Below are 18,383 nucleotides of genomic sequence, written 5' to 3'. Positions count from 1 at the left end.
TGCTAGTAGTCACAGTTAGCCGAGGAAAAATTTCTAAATTCAGGATCTATTTCAACTTCTTTTTCCTTAACAATGCTAATTGTAATCATACTTGCCCCAGGTTAATATTATTTCAAACAAATGGCATTTTTTTTAACTATTTGTCTCTTTGCTGAATTTAACTCGAATTTGCGATTTGATTATCTTTAATTATCTAGTTTTTGCGTCTCTTTTGACTCATTAATTCTAGACATTTGATGGAATATAAATTACTTTAAAAATTATTGAAGAAATCATTAGCATTAAAAATGATTTGACAGATTTAATATTGATGATTGAAAGACAAATATGAAAAATGCTGGGCTAGGAAATTGATCAATTATTGAATCAATATTCTAATTTGTTAAACTATCTTTTTCTTAGCAATTTATTGGCCTTGAGTCCGGGTGATTCAGGCTTATTGAGACCAGAAGCCCCTCCGCTGAACCAGTTTGTCATCATTTCGGATAATTCTGGAACATCATATTTGGGAATTTGTTTATTGTTCAGCTCCTTTTGATTTTGGCAAATAAAATGCAAAAAATTAATAAGCTATTTCGGGTTAAATTTAATACTTAAATTAAATACTTACACGCTGTGTTTCAACATCAGCTGCATTCATCATTTTGGGTAAAACCATTATTAAAACTAAAGGTAAGACCATCATTAACACCATTGGATTGAATAGAAAGTCGGTAATTCTCCAAGTTTCTCTTGTTTGGAAATATTTAAATGGAGATTGAGGTCGATATTTTAATGGATAGCTGATTTGCTGAACAGCTGAGCTTTGAATGTAATTCACTTTCCGAGCACGAATTTTACCTTTTGAATTAATATCAACCCTTGTTGGCTTATAAAAAAGATCTGGATTAGTGACTTCTACCAAATAAGATCCAGAAGGTACTTGGTTTATCTCAAAACTACCATCCTTTCTGAAAAGTAGAACAGAATAAATCAATAATGACGAATCAAAAAACAATTATTGATTACCTCATAAAAGCAAGGAATTGGCCATAGTTTACAATAATCCTTGTAGATGTGAACCAAGATGGGGTTATAGAAACATTCGGAGCTGGAAAAACTCTTCCTTCAATGGTATAAAAGCCTGTGGATTTTGAATTCAAGGGCAGCTCATTAATGTAGATAGAGCCCTCTTGAGCATTGCAAATAAATGCACAAATCACAATTAACAAAGCAACAATCAAATTCATTTTTACACCGATCAAAGGTTTCAAGGAAAAAGAGATCAGGTCCAAAGATTTTGAGAAAATCACTCTACATTATAAATAAGCATAAATGAGATCATAAACCAACCACAACAATACCACAATTGACCAAATTAACAAATAAACAAATACAAATCGACAGATATCAAGCCATAAAATTCAATCCGAATCAAATTGTTGATTCGATAGACCATAATTTTTAACCAAGAGAACCTTTAGCCATGAGTGTAGGTGATTTTCGATGGGACAATCGCAAGCGACTTCGATGACAATACAGAGCCACTAGAATATTTAAATACGGAAATGAAAATCAGCTGATCATAACATGTTTAAATCAATTTTATTAAGAAACAAATATTGACTAATCGAACTGTCAATATTCTAAATGATTGGGTACTCACTAGATGGCACAAGTAGTCACATCTGGTTCAAGACCAAAACTCAATAAAACACCAAAAGATGGTGCTCACGGTTACATAAAAGCTTAAGAGATTCAGAAATTTCTGAAGTTCAGGTATCGAAGTCAGCTCAAGTGCCGTATCCCGTGTATAATGTTACTATACTTAAAAATACTCACACCAATCGAATCATCTTGAGAAGTGATTCTGTTCTCGAATCATTCACTCACTAATTGACTCAGGTCAGCTAATTAAAGCCTTGTAACCTTTGCTATTACAAACTGTTCAAAATACTTTCATCAATGAAGCGGCCTTTTCTGTAGTTTGTTGAAAAACCCAAAGATGTCATTACATTGAGTAAAAAAGTCAGTTGTAATTGAATATTAAGAACGAGTAAGACGATACAAATTCAAGTTAGTCTATCTTGTTAGTCAGTGTTGACTGTACTTGACTATCGTTAAACTTTCGTTTGGTTTTTGAATCGATAAGGCAAATAGATTGTCCATTTAACCGAAGAGGAATCAAATCACAAGAAAAGAGAAAAATTGTGGATTTATATCATCGAGTAGTTCATTTTATGTTCACAAAAGTTGTAGTGCAAAGTGTTCAAAGTCGATCTTGATTAAGCCAAAGTTGACCATTTTCTTGACCAAATGATTTGTTAAATTTGAATAATTGTCTTTGAATACAAAAAAGCTCGTGAAAAGTGCAAAAAATAGAAAAATATTTGTGTTTAAATAGATGTCAACTGAAAAGTGACAATTGACCAACTTCAATCAGGTAAGTTCGAGTTGATCTCGTTTTCAAAAACTCTTGTCCTTTTCAAATTGAGCAACTCTTGATCTCTTGACCCAAACTCGATGCCAATGATTGACATGGCACAATCCTTTCTCTAACTCATCATCTGATTCCATTTGAATGAATCGATAACATTTCAACAGCAAGTAAACTTTGCAAGCAGAGTCACAAAGCAAGTCCGTAAAACCTCACAATTTTACCTCAGAAAAAGTCTCAACTTGATTGCTTATTTGATGAATTTTTCAAAAATCAAAATGAAATATTGGAATGAAATATTGAATCAAAATGATGAAAAATATTTTCAAATAATCTGCATAAGGCTCTATAGACTTATAGGTGAAATAACCTATAAATAGATTACCTATAGTGAAAAAGTAATGAATTGAACACAAAAAAAAGAAATTTTCTTCTTCCTTCTCCTCTTTTCATGGAAATGCAAAAAATAAGTTCATTTATTAGGAACAACATTGAATGATATTTAAATTAATCTTCATGTTTGCATTTAATTAGACTTTTGTTCATTGCAAAGTCTTTTCCTCGTAACAAGCCGAGTTGAAGCAAATGTTGAACCGACTTGATTCACCATCTAGCATCAACTTAGGAGATCAGTCAGCCTCTTTTATCGATTTTTTTTTGCTTCTTTTTTTCCTCTTATTTCCAAACTCTGAACACTCAATGCACATGATAATCACAGAATCTTCAGGAAAATTCAACCTCAACCATCCACCTTTTCATTTCTGTATGAACTTATCGTTGAGATAAATTCAAAGTCTAAATGCTAAATGAATTCTCTCTGGCCAATCTCTTCTGAATTTGACTAAACACTCCACTGAAATATCAAGAAATTTCAAAGTAAATATAATAAAAACTTTTTGCTAAGAAGGAGATTTCCTGATTCTCATCTCATTGTCATGAATTATGTTGTAAACTTTTCTTGAAGAAAAATTTCTTTGCAAGACACATTTAGGTTGACTTTATCAGATCATCATGATGAAAGTGCAAAAAAGGTTTGACATTGAAACTTTGTTCTGAAACACTCATGATGATTCAAGGTGAACAAACAGCATCTTACAAACTTGTAGCACATTATCGTTCCCTTTGTTTGTGTCACATTAATATGCAAATTGTATTCAACCAACACAAAAAAAAGAGAGAAGCAAGAAACACTTTCCCTTCCATCTTACGGGGTGTAAAGACTGGTCCAAAGAGAAGCGTAAAATTGAGACAAAATTTTTGCTTCCCAAATAACCATTCATTAATTACAGTGTAACCTTTTTTGCTAGTGTTTTTTGGTTATCTTGAAGCTTCCTTATTATCCTCATTGCTTCTGTTATCATCATCACCATTCACAATCATCTGTCTTCTGTAACCTTATTCACTGTGTTTTGTTGTTAGTCAGCCTCGACTTTTCCCTTCATCAACTTATCTTTGACATGATCATAATATTACTTGCTTTATCATTCTCATTATCATCGCCACCACTCTCACTTGGAAAGCTCATTGAGTGTCAACAGAGGAACCAGTGATGAACAAAGCGACTGGTTAAAAACGTTTAATCAATTTTCAAATGAAACTCAACCTTCAAATGGACATATCAATGTGCAGTTCATCACCTGCTCAAAACAGTTGTTAACCTTTGCTATTGCTTATTAACTACAGTATCATGGTCAGATTATTAGCATCACTTTTCACCTTTTCATTATTTTCCGTGTCTCATCATTCCTCATCATCTTCTCATCATTGCTAATCATTTTTTATCAAACACACCAAATTACTCCATTAAAAGGAAACTTTTAAAATAATTAATTGCGTTAATTAAGCATGATAGTTTTATTGTAATTTGCCAAAGAAAAGTTTATCTTTTTTTGAAAGGTGAACTTTTATCATAGAAATGAGTGTAAACTTTTTACATGAAAAGTTAATTCATTTTACAAAATTTTATCGTGAAAAGAGAACAAAATATGCAAATTCAATTTTTCCATTCACTTTATTGCATTTTCAGCAGAAGCTCATGAAATGATGAAAAATGAGCAACTTTTCTTTCGATTCATAATGTATACCAAATATCAAGATTTAATTATTAAAACTTGAATAATATAATACAATTTAGTTCAAGAAAAGTAGCAATAATTTTTACAGTTTTCAAGGGAAAAAATCAGCAAACAAAATTTAATTTCAAGAAGAAAAATGAATTGAAAAGTTAAATTTTTCATCCAAACGCAATCAGAATTGAACTTCATCAAAATGCCGCAAAGACTCAACTCGCTTGTTAGATAATGATTTCTGTTAAATAGACATTCCTTGAAGAAAGTTAAAAGTGCTCATGTGAATTCGATGCGATATATCGACTCAATGGCACTATTGATTGTGAGGTAAATGACGGCAAGAATTGCTCACACAATTTCCTAAGTTTGCCCCAAACCTGGACTTTACAAGACTGTTAAAAAGTGAAAGAAGTTGAGTTTTTGAAACAAAAAGTTTAATCACAAATATTGAATATAAAGATGAAGGAGTTTGTGAGTTTTTGGACAAGAACAAGATTGGACGGAAAAAAATTTCAATTTTAATCAAGTTCTGACTTTTACCTTTCAATCAGTTTTTAGGTCGAACTCGTACATTATGGAAGAAGAAATGAATTTAAAAATTTATTATTTAAACTAAAAAGCTGGGCAACTTTAAAGACTAATCAATATCAAACTGAACCTTAACTCAATGATTACTTACAGAAAGCGTAAACAAGGTTAAAAGAGAGTCAAAGACACACAAAGAACGTTATTGCTTTTTTATGCAGATTTTTGCATACCTGATATCACATTATAACCTGTAATCATTGTTGTCGCGACTAAACACACAGAGAGAGAAAGGATTACAATGATTATTTCCACTTGAACACTTTCATGCTTTTCACCAACAAATTATGTTTACCCATAAAAATTTGATTTTATCACTAATATTTGTTCATCTTTAATCATCAACCATTTCACACCATTTCAATATCAATGGACTTACAATGTTTATTTTCTCGGTAAATTAGGAATAAAAAGTTTCCTTTTTTCTCAACTATCATGATGTTCATCAAGCAGAGCAAAGCTTTCAATTTGATGAACCTTCTTCTCAAATGACTATTCTTATTCACTTCATTATCACCCAATAATCATCATTATTTGCATCTGCAACAATTGAATAGTAAAAGAACAGAAAAATAATGTTTTCTAAAGAAACAGTTTTCTCGGCTTTAATCATGATTAACAATCCATTGAAGTTTACTGAAACTCATCATATTAGATTAACAATGGATGAATCAAAGTAGAAACTGAATGAAACTGAAATGACCAACTTCACTTTTGCCAATTGCTGTTGAACAACGTAAAGTGATTTAGCTATTAATATCAACAAAATGAACCTAATTGTATCATTAAACTTATTGCACCCAAAAGACAGTTTACTTGATGATAATTGCAAGATACTTTTGAGCACATTTTTCAAAATTTGCCGCAATCTTGTCCATTAAACTTGTTTAACAGTTAAATGATTAATTAATTTCATTAAATTATTCATTAGGAACCTCTTTTTTTCTTACTGGCAAACCATTATTTAACTTGTCAATTTAATTTGATACTAATTTACCTTCCGTATGATACTGATCATCTACTGTGTGGTAGGTTGAGGTCGACTATGGTTTGGTGGGAAGTTTGCCTTGTGAATGAAACTTGATGGTGAAAGATGATGATTATAATGAAACAAGTTTACAACATTTCATGACAACTTGATGTCCAAACAAGCCTTATTATGTTTTTAACATTATCTCAAGTCAAGATGCTATCGGTTGAAACGGTTGAGAGACGAACCCATCTTTTAATCAAATCAAGGAAAAAGATGACATTTAATTTAATTCAATGATTGCTCCAAAAAGTGGCTATTTCTGATATAGAAAGATCGATATTGTGTTTCAGCTTCTTTTTGATTTTAAAATTTAAATTAAAAGATTGACCAAATAAACAAATGTTTCTTTACTTTGTCCTTAATTTAATTTCCATTTCTCTGTATTTTTCTTTTTCTTTATTTAATCATGAAAAATAATGATAGAAAGGACAATTAGCTCGAGGCAATTTAGAACAATTATCTGTTCTCTTGAAATGAATATCATTCTATTATTTGCATAATTTGCTTAAGACAACGAGAAAGACTTAAAAATTCATTAGTAACATTTATTTTAGAGCGAAGTGAAAATTTTAGCAAAAATGATGAGACTTTTGTTGCTAAAAACAACGAAGGAATAAACGAAAGCAAAAAACAAAACGAAATGCTTCAGTTTACCCTTCTTGTGCTGTACGGAGTTGTGAAGTTGAATTGCAAGAAGCTAACATCAAAGTTTCAAAAATTAAAAATTGAACCCCTTTTATTCATTCAGTTCACCAATTTAGAAGTTATTATCAATCATTGTTACACCTCAATTGGCGTTCTTTTGTATTAACAGATTAAACTGTGTCGTCATATTTAGCTGAGAGTGATCAATATCTTTGACTAAAAGGTTCGAAGGTTAGTTTGTAAAGCTCAAGGAAGGAAGCAAGTAAAATGATGTGACTCAATGGATTAAATTTATCTGATGATAACGACTCACCTTTTAGTCTTGTTATCCTAGCCATTAGACAATGTCGGAATTTCGGTTTTTGATATTTTTAAAACCTTTGTATCGTTGCAATGCTTATTGAATTGGCATCGGAGTTTTGGATTTGATTCTCAATCCTGAAGATCTAGCAACTGTCGACAGACCTAAACTGATGCCGTATCAAGTCGCCTGAATTAAACTTTCATAGGAATTTACAAAGATTTTTAAAATTGATGAAAAATCCTTTCCCTGAGAAAAATATCAATACAAAGGCACCAAAAACCCAGCCTGAACATTAAGTGCTCAACTAGTCAGCAGAATTATTCAAGTTTACACCTTTTATCATCATTATGAAGGGGTCATTAATGCAACTAGTTATACTTTGATGAGCCAAGAATCAACGATTAAGTCATTTTCGCACTCAGATTGATGGGATTGATAACGGGCAAAGAGCAAAATTAAATCAGATAAAGTTATCACAGGATGGATAAAAAGAGCAAGAAATTATTTTACTTGAGGCTTTTTACACCAACTATGTAAATGTTGTTACATTTGCTGCTTAACTTTTTTAATACATAATCATGATTATGAGCTTATGAATATAACTGACGAGTGGCAGAAATAAAATGGTGAAAAATAATTGATCAATTTAAATCTTAATTGTTGCAACTAAAGCAATCAAGACTCTCCTATTTGTGAGATTTTACTCCGATTCGTGTCTAACCCACCAACTCAAGCTTTCAAATTGCATTGAATAAACATGAATATTGATAATGGTAATAAAAAAATGATGGAATTGAAAAATATTTCAATTTCACCATTTTTATTACCTGGCAACATTAAACTTTTATTTCTCGATTCCTAGCTAACAAATGCTATCAAACAAACAAAACTGACCAATTAGCAAAGGTAAGAGTAAATAATAATTGCCCAAGTGATTTAGTAACAAATCACGTTATCAACATTAGAAAAGATGTAATTTCAATTCAACATCCACCGAGAAAAGGGCGAAGAAAAACAAACATTCAGAACAAATCAGATGACTTGTCAGAACTTTTCTTTTGCAAGAATCTAACTCTAACTTACTCTATTTCCTCATTTCCATCTTTCCCAAAGTCACAAAGATACACTTCGAGAGCGAATTCAACGATAACATCCTAACAACTGAATGCTAGGAAGAAGCCGAATTTTAAATTTCATCTATTTTCAGCCAAAAAAGACCAGCTAAAAGCATTTCTCGAAAAAATCAGAAGTCATCAGAAATCATTTCTTCTCAGAAGTCATCATTTCTACAGATCATTAGCTTTACGATATTAAGATTGGACTTCGTTCTAGTTTATGGACAATTCAATTTGATTCTTTTGTATAAGACGATGAAGTTAATTGTTTAGAGACATTTGTAAATCAATTGACTTTCGTTTCGATGTGTTCGACTTTTGGGTTGTAATGATGAAGAGTGCGATTCAGTTCCAATGAGCTTTTTATTTACTTCAATAGTTTCTATCACTAACTATCGGTAACTACTAAAACCAGGCATTCCCTCAAAAAACGCTTTCATTTCCAAATCAACAGCAGAAGCTTGAAAACTTTTGATACCAATTTTTGATGAAGATTCGTCCTCATCCTTGATACATTTGGAGCAAAATTAAGCTTAATGTTTCCCTTCCATTGATGGGTCTTTTGAACTCGCAACTTTGGCGATGAAAAAAGCCTATGAATCGCAATTTGGGTCAAGTTGCTTTTCAACAAGATCAACATTAGATTAGATTTTCTTGAACCTTAAACAATTTGAAAAGTCATGAGACTTTTAAGATCATTTTGTGTTTCCGACGGATCAGGAAAAGAGGTTGATAAAGCTCGGAAAGGTTAGTGAGGTGAAAGATAAAGAAGAGGAGAAGGAAAATTAAAGCTGGTAGATGAAGGGAAACGAGAAAAAATTAAACGAAAGATGACAATTTTTTCTCTTTTTCTTTTTATCTTATAAACAACCTGAATTATAATAATAATAATAATAATATCTGGAAAAGTATACAGCAATTAAATAAATTTTCTGCTTCGCTTGAGACGATTCTTCTTCATCTTTTCAAAAAAGAGTCATAATTAGGTTTTACCTTTGTAAGTGAAAAGCTTGCTAACTTGATCATCATCAAGAAAAGGCAAGCATCTTTCAGTGTTCATGTCATAAAGAAGATGATGACAAAAACGACAAAATGCTTCATTTTGTTTCCAAGAGTCAAGATTGAGTTCATTAAAAGACGCACTTTTCAAGAAAATGAAACATCCGGACTTGAATAAATACATGAACAAGAATGAACAATTTCTCTTTCTCTTTGCCCTCTTTCAGATCATCATTTGTGACAACTTGAACAATCCATTTATCACTAGTTCAACCGAGTAAATCAAAAACTCAACTAAAAGCCGATAATTTATTCATTTTTACATTATTATTCAGCTTAATTGTGTTACTGTTTGAACTCAAAAAACATCATTATTAGTGAATCCAAAATTTTCATCAACTTAATGTTTCCATTTTATTTGTAGAAAAAAATGTTCACAATTATCATGAGCATCCATGAACATCTTAATGTCAATCTAATTACCAAAAGAACTTCAAAGTTTCAGATTTTTCTTTCTCAGCCAAAGATGACATTTTATGCAAGAATCTTGAAAGTCGTAAAGTGTTGAAGCATCGTCAAGGTGAAGATTGATTGTAGTAAAAATGAAGAAAAGATGAAATTCATTTCTGATATTTAAGTTGAAAAGTGAATAAATTCTCGTTGATAATCAGTCTTCAGGTGATAAAGTTTTATTCATTTTTGGGTGCTTTCAAAGGCTAACAAGTTGTATTTACTTTAGTCAGTTTACATGAAGTTTACCTGAAGTGAAACAGTGAAGATGAAAAAAAGAAACAAACGAGCTCATTAAATGGCGTTTGTGCTTTTTATTACTCTTTAAACTTCCATATTGTTAAACATTGTATTCAATTTGATTTTTACTTGCAGTAATAACTTTTCAAATTGAAACAATTTCAAACCTTTTACACGCAATAGATGAAGCACCTTTAACTGTTCAACATTTGCATTCAGAATGAAAAGTACGGACACAAGTATCGATACATTTCAATATTCAATATCAATAACAAATGCTAAAGCAAAACGAAATCAAAGTCAATTTTAGTTTGCATTTTACTCTCGTAATGAAATGACACTAAAATTGAACGAACTTGCAACTTTATTCTCTAAATAAGCCAAAATTACAGATTTCTTAAGGCACTAAATCAGGAAACATTTCTTTAGTCTACTAAAATTGTGGTAAATCTTTAGGCTTTATAAGTAATTTGAATGTCTTTAATCGACAAATTTCCATTTCACTTTTGTTCTGTTCTCAAGAAAAAGCGAAATTCTCAACCGACGTGAAATCATTTCTTCAAATCGAGTAATTAGCATAACCACAAGTCCTAAAGAATCCATTTTTGTCTAATGATTAAACATTGTATGCAAATTAAAGTTACACTTTCTTTCCTCTAATAAGCACATATTGACGTGAATGATGTGAACTGTTTGGCTAAATGTGATCCAGTGAGGTTAGCCGGCACAATTACATGATCATCTTCTCAATGAACATGGACTTGGCTTTTCTTTGTACAGTTTACCTTCTTTACTCTCTTTACTTTCACATCAATGAGTCAAAATGCTGGTTCTTCTTCACTTTATGTGGTTGGTGAAGCTGTCTCAATGTCTCACATTCAATGTGCTACCACCAACCATGTTATTAGTTGAAGACGTTTTTACGCTCAATGTTAACTAATGAGTGAACCTGTAAATCCGTTTTTCCCTTGCTTTTCTTTCTTTTCTTTAAACAGTAAAACTTTGAGCGACGAGCTAAATTTGTTTTCCAAATCATTCTCTTCTTCCCAAAATGTATCATATAAGATGCTTTAATTTGCTCAACTGGAAAAGAAACATCCCTTTAACTTGTCAAGTCAGGCCAAGTTGCTTGTCAGTTGCGTGCTTCAACCTTTTCATCCTTAAAACAATCAATAACCACAATACCTCGAATCAATCTTGAACCGAATACAATAAGCTTTTAAAATCAAACTTGATTTACTTTTAACAAGATCTTAACCTTTTTTCAGCACAAGTAATTCCGAATTATGAGTGAGTTTTTAGACTTCATATTGCGCTTGAAATCAATCGATAATATTTCTTCAGGAGACATTCACTGCAATCAAAATTTTAATTTTCGTGCATTCGATCGACTTCAAGCATTCGAAATACTATGCTTTAAGTAAATCTTTCAATATTTGATTTGCAAATTTTCGTTGCAGTTATTTGAAGATGTTAACAAATGCTCTCGAAATCCTTTACTGATTCATAGTCAACCTCGTTCAACTTATCATCAAACTTTTAAGGTTTCACAAGAAATCTCTTTATAAACTTTTCATTGCAAGTACTTTTGCTAGTGAAGTCATCTCGATCCAACTCTCAGATTGAATCAATCTTTTTGGTAAATCCAAACCTTGAGAAGTGTGTTGATTGTACAAAAAGAGCTTCAGTTCAGAACACTAGAAATATCGAAAAACGAGAAGTTCTCTGTTTTTCAGATGCAACATAACGTTATGATGTGCAACTTGTATTAAACCAATTTGCTGCCAACTTCCAAACAGACCAAAGAAACTGGTCAATTAATCAATTGGTGATCATTTTATTGCCCCCAAGTTTATATAAAAATGACCACCGTTAAACTATCTGTGCAAAAGCAGTTCATATTCCAACTCAATTTCACCTTTCCATGTTTCTCTCCTTTTCACCTCAATCATATTTTTATGGTGCAAACTATTTTTACAATCATCATCTTTCTCTAACATTAACCTTTAACCAACACAAAGTCAACTCCAATTTCAAGTTGTAATAATAAAAAGATTATCAAATCTCCTTTCAGTCTCTAAATTTTGTACATTTTACTTTGTTTCTCACAGAACAACATTTTGCATCTTTTATCCTTTTGCAATTTCATTTACACAGTTTACTAATAAAAACCTAACCATTGTAAGTGTATGTGTGACTCCTAAACCCTCAAGGGTAACATCAGCTAGTCAAGATGGACCATTTAGTTAAATCCCAAGAAAGGTTGAACAGAACACAAAAAAGCGTAACAAAAATATTACAACAAAGAGGCTCCTTTTTTGCTTCTTACCTCATTTCATGTAATTTGTTTAATTTCATTTTTTCTTGTTTGCATTTAATTTAACAATCATAACAAGTCTTCAGGGTAACCATCATCATCATTACCATCACCAACTATCAAGAATCTTTCAAGTAATTAAATAATATTCATATTTCAACTTATCAAGTTTAATATCAAGTTTCATTAACTCAATTCATTCATCAATTCGCATCCAACACCAAATGATTAATTAACCATTTTTTCACTCAATTTCAAGATTCTCCCAATAATTGATTGACATTGCATAAATTGCCGTTCAATTAACTTCACCATTCCGTTACCTTTAATTAAAGTCAATCCAATTAGAAAATGTTGCCAAAATTTCGGTCAAAGTTTGCTTTTCAAGAAAAGAAGAAAATCCTTTTCTATTCTTTTTCTTGGTTCCTTCAACTTTTCAGGGTCAGTTTTTTAAATTCAAAATTAAAGGGTTAAATATCATTTACTCTCAGATGCTAATAGTGTTAATGATAATTGAACTTTTCCTTTGTTCATTTTCTGTTGAATCGCGAGTTTAGATGAAAAATTTGCAACACTAATTGTTGTTATTAATGTTAATAACAATGATAATGATAATTGAAGTGCAAATGGCAAGTAAACCTTAAGGCTATTTGGATACCTTTGAAGACACCAATTATTGAAAAGAGAATGAAATTCAAATGGAAAACTTCTGTTTCCTTCAAATGTTTACTTTTTCCTGCAAAACTATTCATTTCTTCCTTTTCATGATCACAAGTTTTTTTTATTAATCATGATTTGTTTCCTTGAGCACATTGATATAATTTAAACGCTAATTATCATAACATTTATTCAAAGTTGAACAATCTCTTTGCACCATTGAATTGCATTAAAAAGACAAATGGAAAAATCTTGAGAAGAAAATTTTATCCAAAATTTTCAAACTTATATTCATGTAAAAAAAGCTATCGACTATGTTTAAACAATGTTAAATAGATTCGGTGAAATGTTATCCAAATTGCAGCCAATATTGACCTTATTAATGATAAACAAACAGAAATGTTCATTTTAATGACAAGCGTAAACAGAAAATTTGTTTCAATCCAAACATTCTTACAGGGAATGGAAATGAATAAATAGCCAAAATTTGATAATTTTTTCCTCTTCTCTCAATGTATCAATGTAACTATTTATTCATTGGAATCGTTACATTTCCATGTTAACAATTTATCCAAATTTAACCAAATGGTGAAACCGATGAAAGCTTTATGTTAATTAACCCTTGAGATGTAAGTTGGTTAAAATATTGTTAGGCAAGCAAACAGTAATAATGGTTAATATGATCAATTGGATTAACACAGATATTAATGCAAGGGTGAAACGCAAGAGGCAAAGGTTGATGCTAATGGTAAACCTAACCTCTGCCTCTTCTCCCCTTCATTATGGTCCAATGATTAGGTAAACGGCTTAACCAAAGTAAAACTGTTTCCATTCAAAAGCTGAATATCAGTAATTGAACCTCTTTCCATTTTGTCTTTACTTTTATCTTCTCTTTCTTTTTTCCCTCTCTAAAGGTTCCTCTTCTCTATTCACTTCTCGCACTTTTTCATCATCATCATCAATCAAAATTATTTGCAATATTGGACAATCAACTATTAATAAAATGATTAATTGCATTTTCATTCTGTTGTACTTTTTTCCTTCTCATCTCTTTTCACTCCCAGTTTTTTAACATTGAAATTTGAGAGTTTAAATGTTGCAAAAAAGCGGCAAGAAATCACATGCAATTTACATTGAAATCCCCCAATTTTGCCACCAACAAGATGAATTTTTAATGCAAAAAGTTATCAAATTTGATTAAGGCCAAAACTCTGCAAAAACTTGGATTCTTTATCCATTGCTTTTTGCATTCAAATAACCAAGATTAAGATTGTCAGGTTAACATTGCTCTCAATGATTCAGTGGATTTTGAAAATGCTTTATTGTCCATCATTAGCAAGATGTTAGCGAAGTTCAAGTCAGAAGAATTTTCATTTGGTCGAATTGAAATGTTACAAAATGTTTAGAACTTTGATTCTCTCAATCGATTCGAATGTTTTTCAGAATCTTGCTTGCGAGCAAAAATAAAGACGAAACCGAAAGTCGGAAAAGTGTTCAAAATCTTTCATCATTCAACTTCGAGATTTTGAATAACAGTTTTGCTACTCGAACAGCTTTCATGCGCTAATTTTCACGTTCAGCGAATGACTAACATTTTTGCTAATTTTGTTTCTAACGGAAAGAAGACTTTGAATGAAGTTTAATGTGTTGAATCGCCTGTTTCCATGGCTGTTGCCAATGCTGATGAATTGGACAAGTAGAGACATGAGACCATTTGAAAGATTCATTATGAATATCATCAATTTGTTAACCAACATGATAATAATGATAAAATGAGCACCAATAAATGGTTAATGCAAAAATGTTCAACATGCGAAACGAGAGCAAAAAGTGAAATCAACATTTCCACTTATACTTTTATACCTTTACAAATAGCCATTAATGTTTCCATCAACACCATCTGATGATGACAATAATGATACCTGCAAATGTCATCAATATCATCATCATCAGTATCATCTTATTAAATCATTTCAATCATTACCTTTTCTCCCTTCAATCCTAATGACTTTTCTTGGTTACTCTAAAAAAAGGTCCAAATTATCAATACAAACAAAGTTATGGAAACAAATTCAATTTCAATTTTGACAACTTTATTTTCCTTTGACAGTTTAATCAATAATCAATCAATAAAAGGTGTAAAAATATCACAATCAAGTCAACAAGGTTTGTTTCTGTCATTACTCATAATGATGCTTATTCAAATGAAGCCAATCATTTGTAAATTGTTATTGATTTCAATCAACATTTTCTCAAAATTTCTCCTTTTCTCTCAATCAATATTTAAAGCAAACTGAATCATTGACTAATGATGTTTCTATGTGCTTGGAATTAATTGGAATCGGTTTGAGGAGAAAAAATGAATTTCTCAACTTTTCTCAATTCTTCATTTTCCATGCTAATTTACCAAAGATGTTGTTTACCTGATTTACTCGATTGTTCAACATGATAATGTCAACTGTTAATTGTTCAGATTTTCAATGAAAAGGTGATTCCTTTAATGGTCCATGAAATAATCAATTATTTTAAGTTCATTGGAAAGGAAAGAAATTTTTTGGTGAAAATTTTCATGATTAATTGCTTGTCATAACACTTCTGATTAATCAGTAAACATTATTCTCACGGAACAAATTTGACAGAAATTTAGAAGAAAAAAATGTTCCAACGAGTTGAATAGTCGATTCTGATGGTTGATCACACCTTCAGTAATTCAGTTTAAGAACAATGTTATTAGATCAAGATTACCGAAGAGATTGAGAAAATTTGGAGAAAAGAGAAAAAAAATTAACATTTTATTTTCTTATTGCTTTATCGTGATTTGTTCATTTTCATGAAACTTTTCTCTAGGATGATGATTATGATGTTATGATATTTATATTTCATTTTTATTATCCATTTCTTTGATGAAACAAGAAAAAGACGGAAAAAAGTGTTTCTAGTTTTACTATTTACTGTTGATAATGAATAACTAATCATGAAAACTTGTTTGATCACTTTAAACTAATAATGTTGATACTTTATATTCTTGATGAGAAAAGTTCAGGATAACAAATTATGATTTATTCAATAAACCCAACAGCATAAGAATTGATAGAAAAATAATTTTAATTGGAAAATGATTAACAACAAAAATTGACTCTTTTCAAGTTTTCAAATTTTCTCAAGTTTCAAGAGATTCAAGAGCTCGATTTGACCGAAATTCATGAGATTACTAATCAATCTTATTTGCTTTTCATTTAGAAAACTCTGGAATTGAAAATTTCTTCATTTTCTATTGTTGGAAAATTCTGCTCAACTCACCATCATGATCATGTTCAGATGAAAATTTCAACTCAGGGTTGGACCAAAAGTGCGCTGTTAATATCAACTAGAGAAGAAAATTTCTGCGCATCAAATCTATTTTTCTCTGAACTTTTTCCGGTTATTCATTATCATTACCAGAATTGTCACCAATATTCAACTTTGTGTGTTTGTGATTCAAAGGAAAGTTTCCAATGGAATAGAAAATAAAAGTTGCGCAAAAATTGAAAAAAGGCAAATGGTGATTCAAGAAATTCTGACCAAGAATTGGAAGAGAAAATAAATTCGAAAAAAACGGATAAAAAAAAGAAAAAAAGAAGAGAAAAAATCTTCTGTTTACTGGAAAAGTCACTTATCCAGAGACATTGGCTCAACCTTTACACCGCCCATTACCACCGTTGCCACCACTGCACCACCCCTTTGCCTCCGCCTCCGCCTCCTCCATCTTTAACCTTATCAGGAACAACATCAACAACAACATCATCAACTGCGCATTTATTCAGTTCATCTGTATCACCATCATTCACATCGTCAACCTTTTCCTCTTCATCTTCTCTCTCTCATCTTCTATCTTCACCTTTTCTTCATCTTCATCTTTATCCACAACCCAACATTCAACTGTTCAACACTAGCCAGTTACACAGTCTAACTTGACTCTCACCAGTAACGCTACTACCCTCATCATCCCCCATCATCATCATTACCATTCACATCTCATCATCATTCTCATCTTGTTCGTCATCTTCATCATCCAACTCATTACACACTGCCTCCACCTACTTCAACAACATGAACCACTAAAGCAACAACAGCAACAGTAGCAACAACTCATCATCATTCTCATCACCCGTCATCATCCCTCTCATCTACCGTTATGTCCATCTTACTACTGTCAAGGTCCATCTTCGGGAACAACGCACGTTCCACCAGCAACTAGTTTAACCAGTGATCCTCATCAAACCACCATGGATTCACATCACTTTAATCCTTATCATCATCCTTATTACAGGTTAGTCGCCTTTTCACTTTACCTTCAACAATTCACATTGTCATTTACCTTTTTCAAAACCAATGACCAATCGGCATGAACAATTTTCACCGAAAAAAAGAGCCAGTTATCGATGAAAAAAAACTTAGAACAAAATATTCACCAAACTCGATAATCTCGAGAAAAATCGACATTCTTTCAACATTTCATTATAGGATCAATGTTTAATCAATTGATTAACATCATTATCCAATTAACATATTTTCTGGATTCTCTTTCAATCAATTTAGTCTCATGATAAACTTGAAAGTTGAACTTCAATTTTTGCTTCTTTTCACTCATCAACATAAAGTGTCTCAAACTGTTTCCCATGTGTCAAGATCTGTTCAATTGTTTCAGTTATCATGAACAATGCTTCTTGTGGATTAACTCATTTGGATTATTATTTTTGCACCTTTTGTGAGTTTCCAAGTGATTCAGATTCGTGTTTACCTTTTCTTGTTCAAAAGTTCAACAAAATTGCCTTTTCCTTCAAACTTGTTTAAACACTGAAAAAAATAGTTATCGACTTTATTATAGACTTTACCTTTTTTTTGGTTCATTATTATGGTTATTGTTATTAGTTGTACAAATTGTCTTTGGTGAATAAACACTGTTAATTGTAAAGAGTCTGAGGAAACATCACCAAACCTCATTTAGCTGAATCAGTGAACCAATGAAACAGGTAAAAGTAACAAGATGAAGTATCAACAAGAGAAATGAAGAAAAGAAATGAAATTTCATCTTGAATTGAACCAATATAGACATGTTGATTCAATGATTGCAATTGTTTTCGTTGGTTTCAAAAGTTGAAATTGATTGGAAAATGTAAATTCATTTTTTTCTTGTTCAATCAATTTTCTTGCGCTTTCTTTTTGTCGCTACTTTTGATTCACTGAAACGTGCCAATGTGGCAATTTATCAGGAAAACCTTTTCGCCTCTCTTTTGTCTCTTCTTAGAATCAATTTTTCTACCTGTAATCTGCATTGAAATGAGAAGCAAATGAGTAAACTCAGTGTACCATGCAACAAGAAGAGAAAACTCTTGCGACTTCTGTGGTGTTATTAATGTTAATCCTGTTGAACGACAATTAAAAGTGCCAATAGATCGTGTAGATGAAACTCAGTGATACCTGATGCTTTGATGGTTAAAGAAGTTTAAGTAA

General features: G+C 31.3%; 2 protein-coding genes across 3 annotated transcripts in view; one reads left to right on the top strand and one right to left on the bottom strand.

Moving 5' to 3' along the window:
• Positions 1-275: 275 nt before the first annotated feature.
• LOC107359796 (ER membrane protein complex subunit 7 homolog) lies at positions 276-1,626 on the bottom strand. The gene is made up of 3 exons (XM_015926368.3): positions 1,009-1,626; positions 611-950; positions 276-531 (listed from the first exon to the last, which is right to left on the bottom strand). Exons 1-3 carry the CDS (start codon positions 1,227-1,229, stop codon positions 388-390), a joined length of 705 nt encoding a protein of 234 aa, XP_015781854.1. The 5' UTR covers positions 1,230-1,626; the 3' UTR covers positions 276-387.
• Positions 1,627-16,130: 14,504 nt separating this feature from the next.
• The window catches only part of LOC107366526 (protein trachealess), a 34,134-nt gene continuing 31,881 nt past the window's right edge, over positions 16,131-18,383 (top strand). For both annotated transcript variants that reach the window (XM_089269152.1, XM_015934150.3), the window contains exon 1: positions 16,131-17,199. In XM_089269152.1, the coding sequence (XP_089125278.1) occupies positions 17,156-17,199 (44 nt within the window). In that variant the 5' untranslated portion in view covers positions 16,131-17,155. The remainder of the gene's footprint in view (positions 17,200-18,383) is intronic.

This window comes from Tetranychus urticae, chromosome 1, assembly GCF_039701765.1.
Source record: "Tetranychus urticae isolate SD_2017Ah chromosome 1, NJAU_TeUrti_SD_1.0, whole genome shotgun sequence".
Classification (NCBI taxonomy): domain Eukaryota; kingdom Metazoa; phylum Arthropoda; class Arachnida; order Trombidiformes; family Tetranychidae; genus Tetranychus; species Tetranychus urticae.
Note: the sequence above shows the minus strand (reverse complement) of the source record. Positions and strands in the feature narration are given on the sequence as shown.

Excerpts from the sequence above, each read along its gene's own strand:
- LOC107359796 (XM_015926368.3), bottom strand. The coding sequence starts at position 1,229 with ATGAATTTGATTGTTGCTTTGTTAATTGTGATTTGTGCATTTATTTGC. Across the intron at positions 951-1,008 it reads CAATTCCTTGCTTTTATGAG|AAAGGATGGTAGTTTTGAGA; the intron begins GTAATCAATAAT and ends TCTACTTTTCAG. Across the intron at positions 532-610 it reads CTGATGTTGAAACACAGCGT|GAGCTGAACAATAAACAAAT; the intron begins GTAAGTATTTAA and ends CAAAATCAAAAG.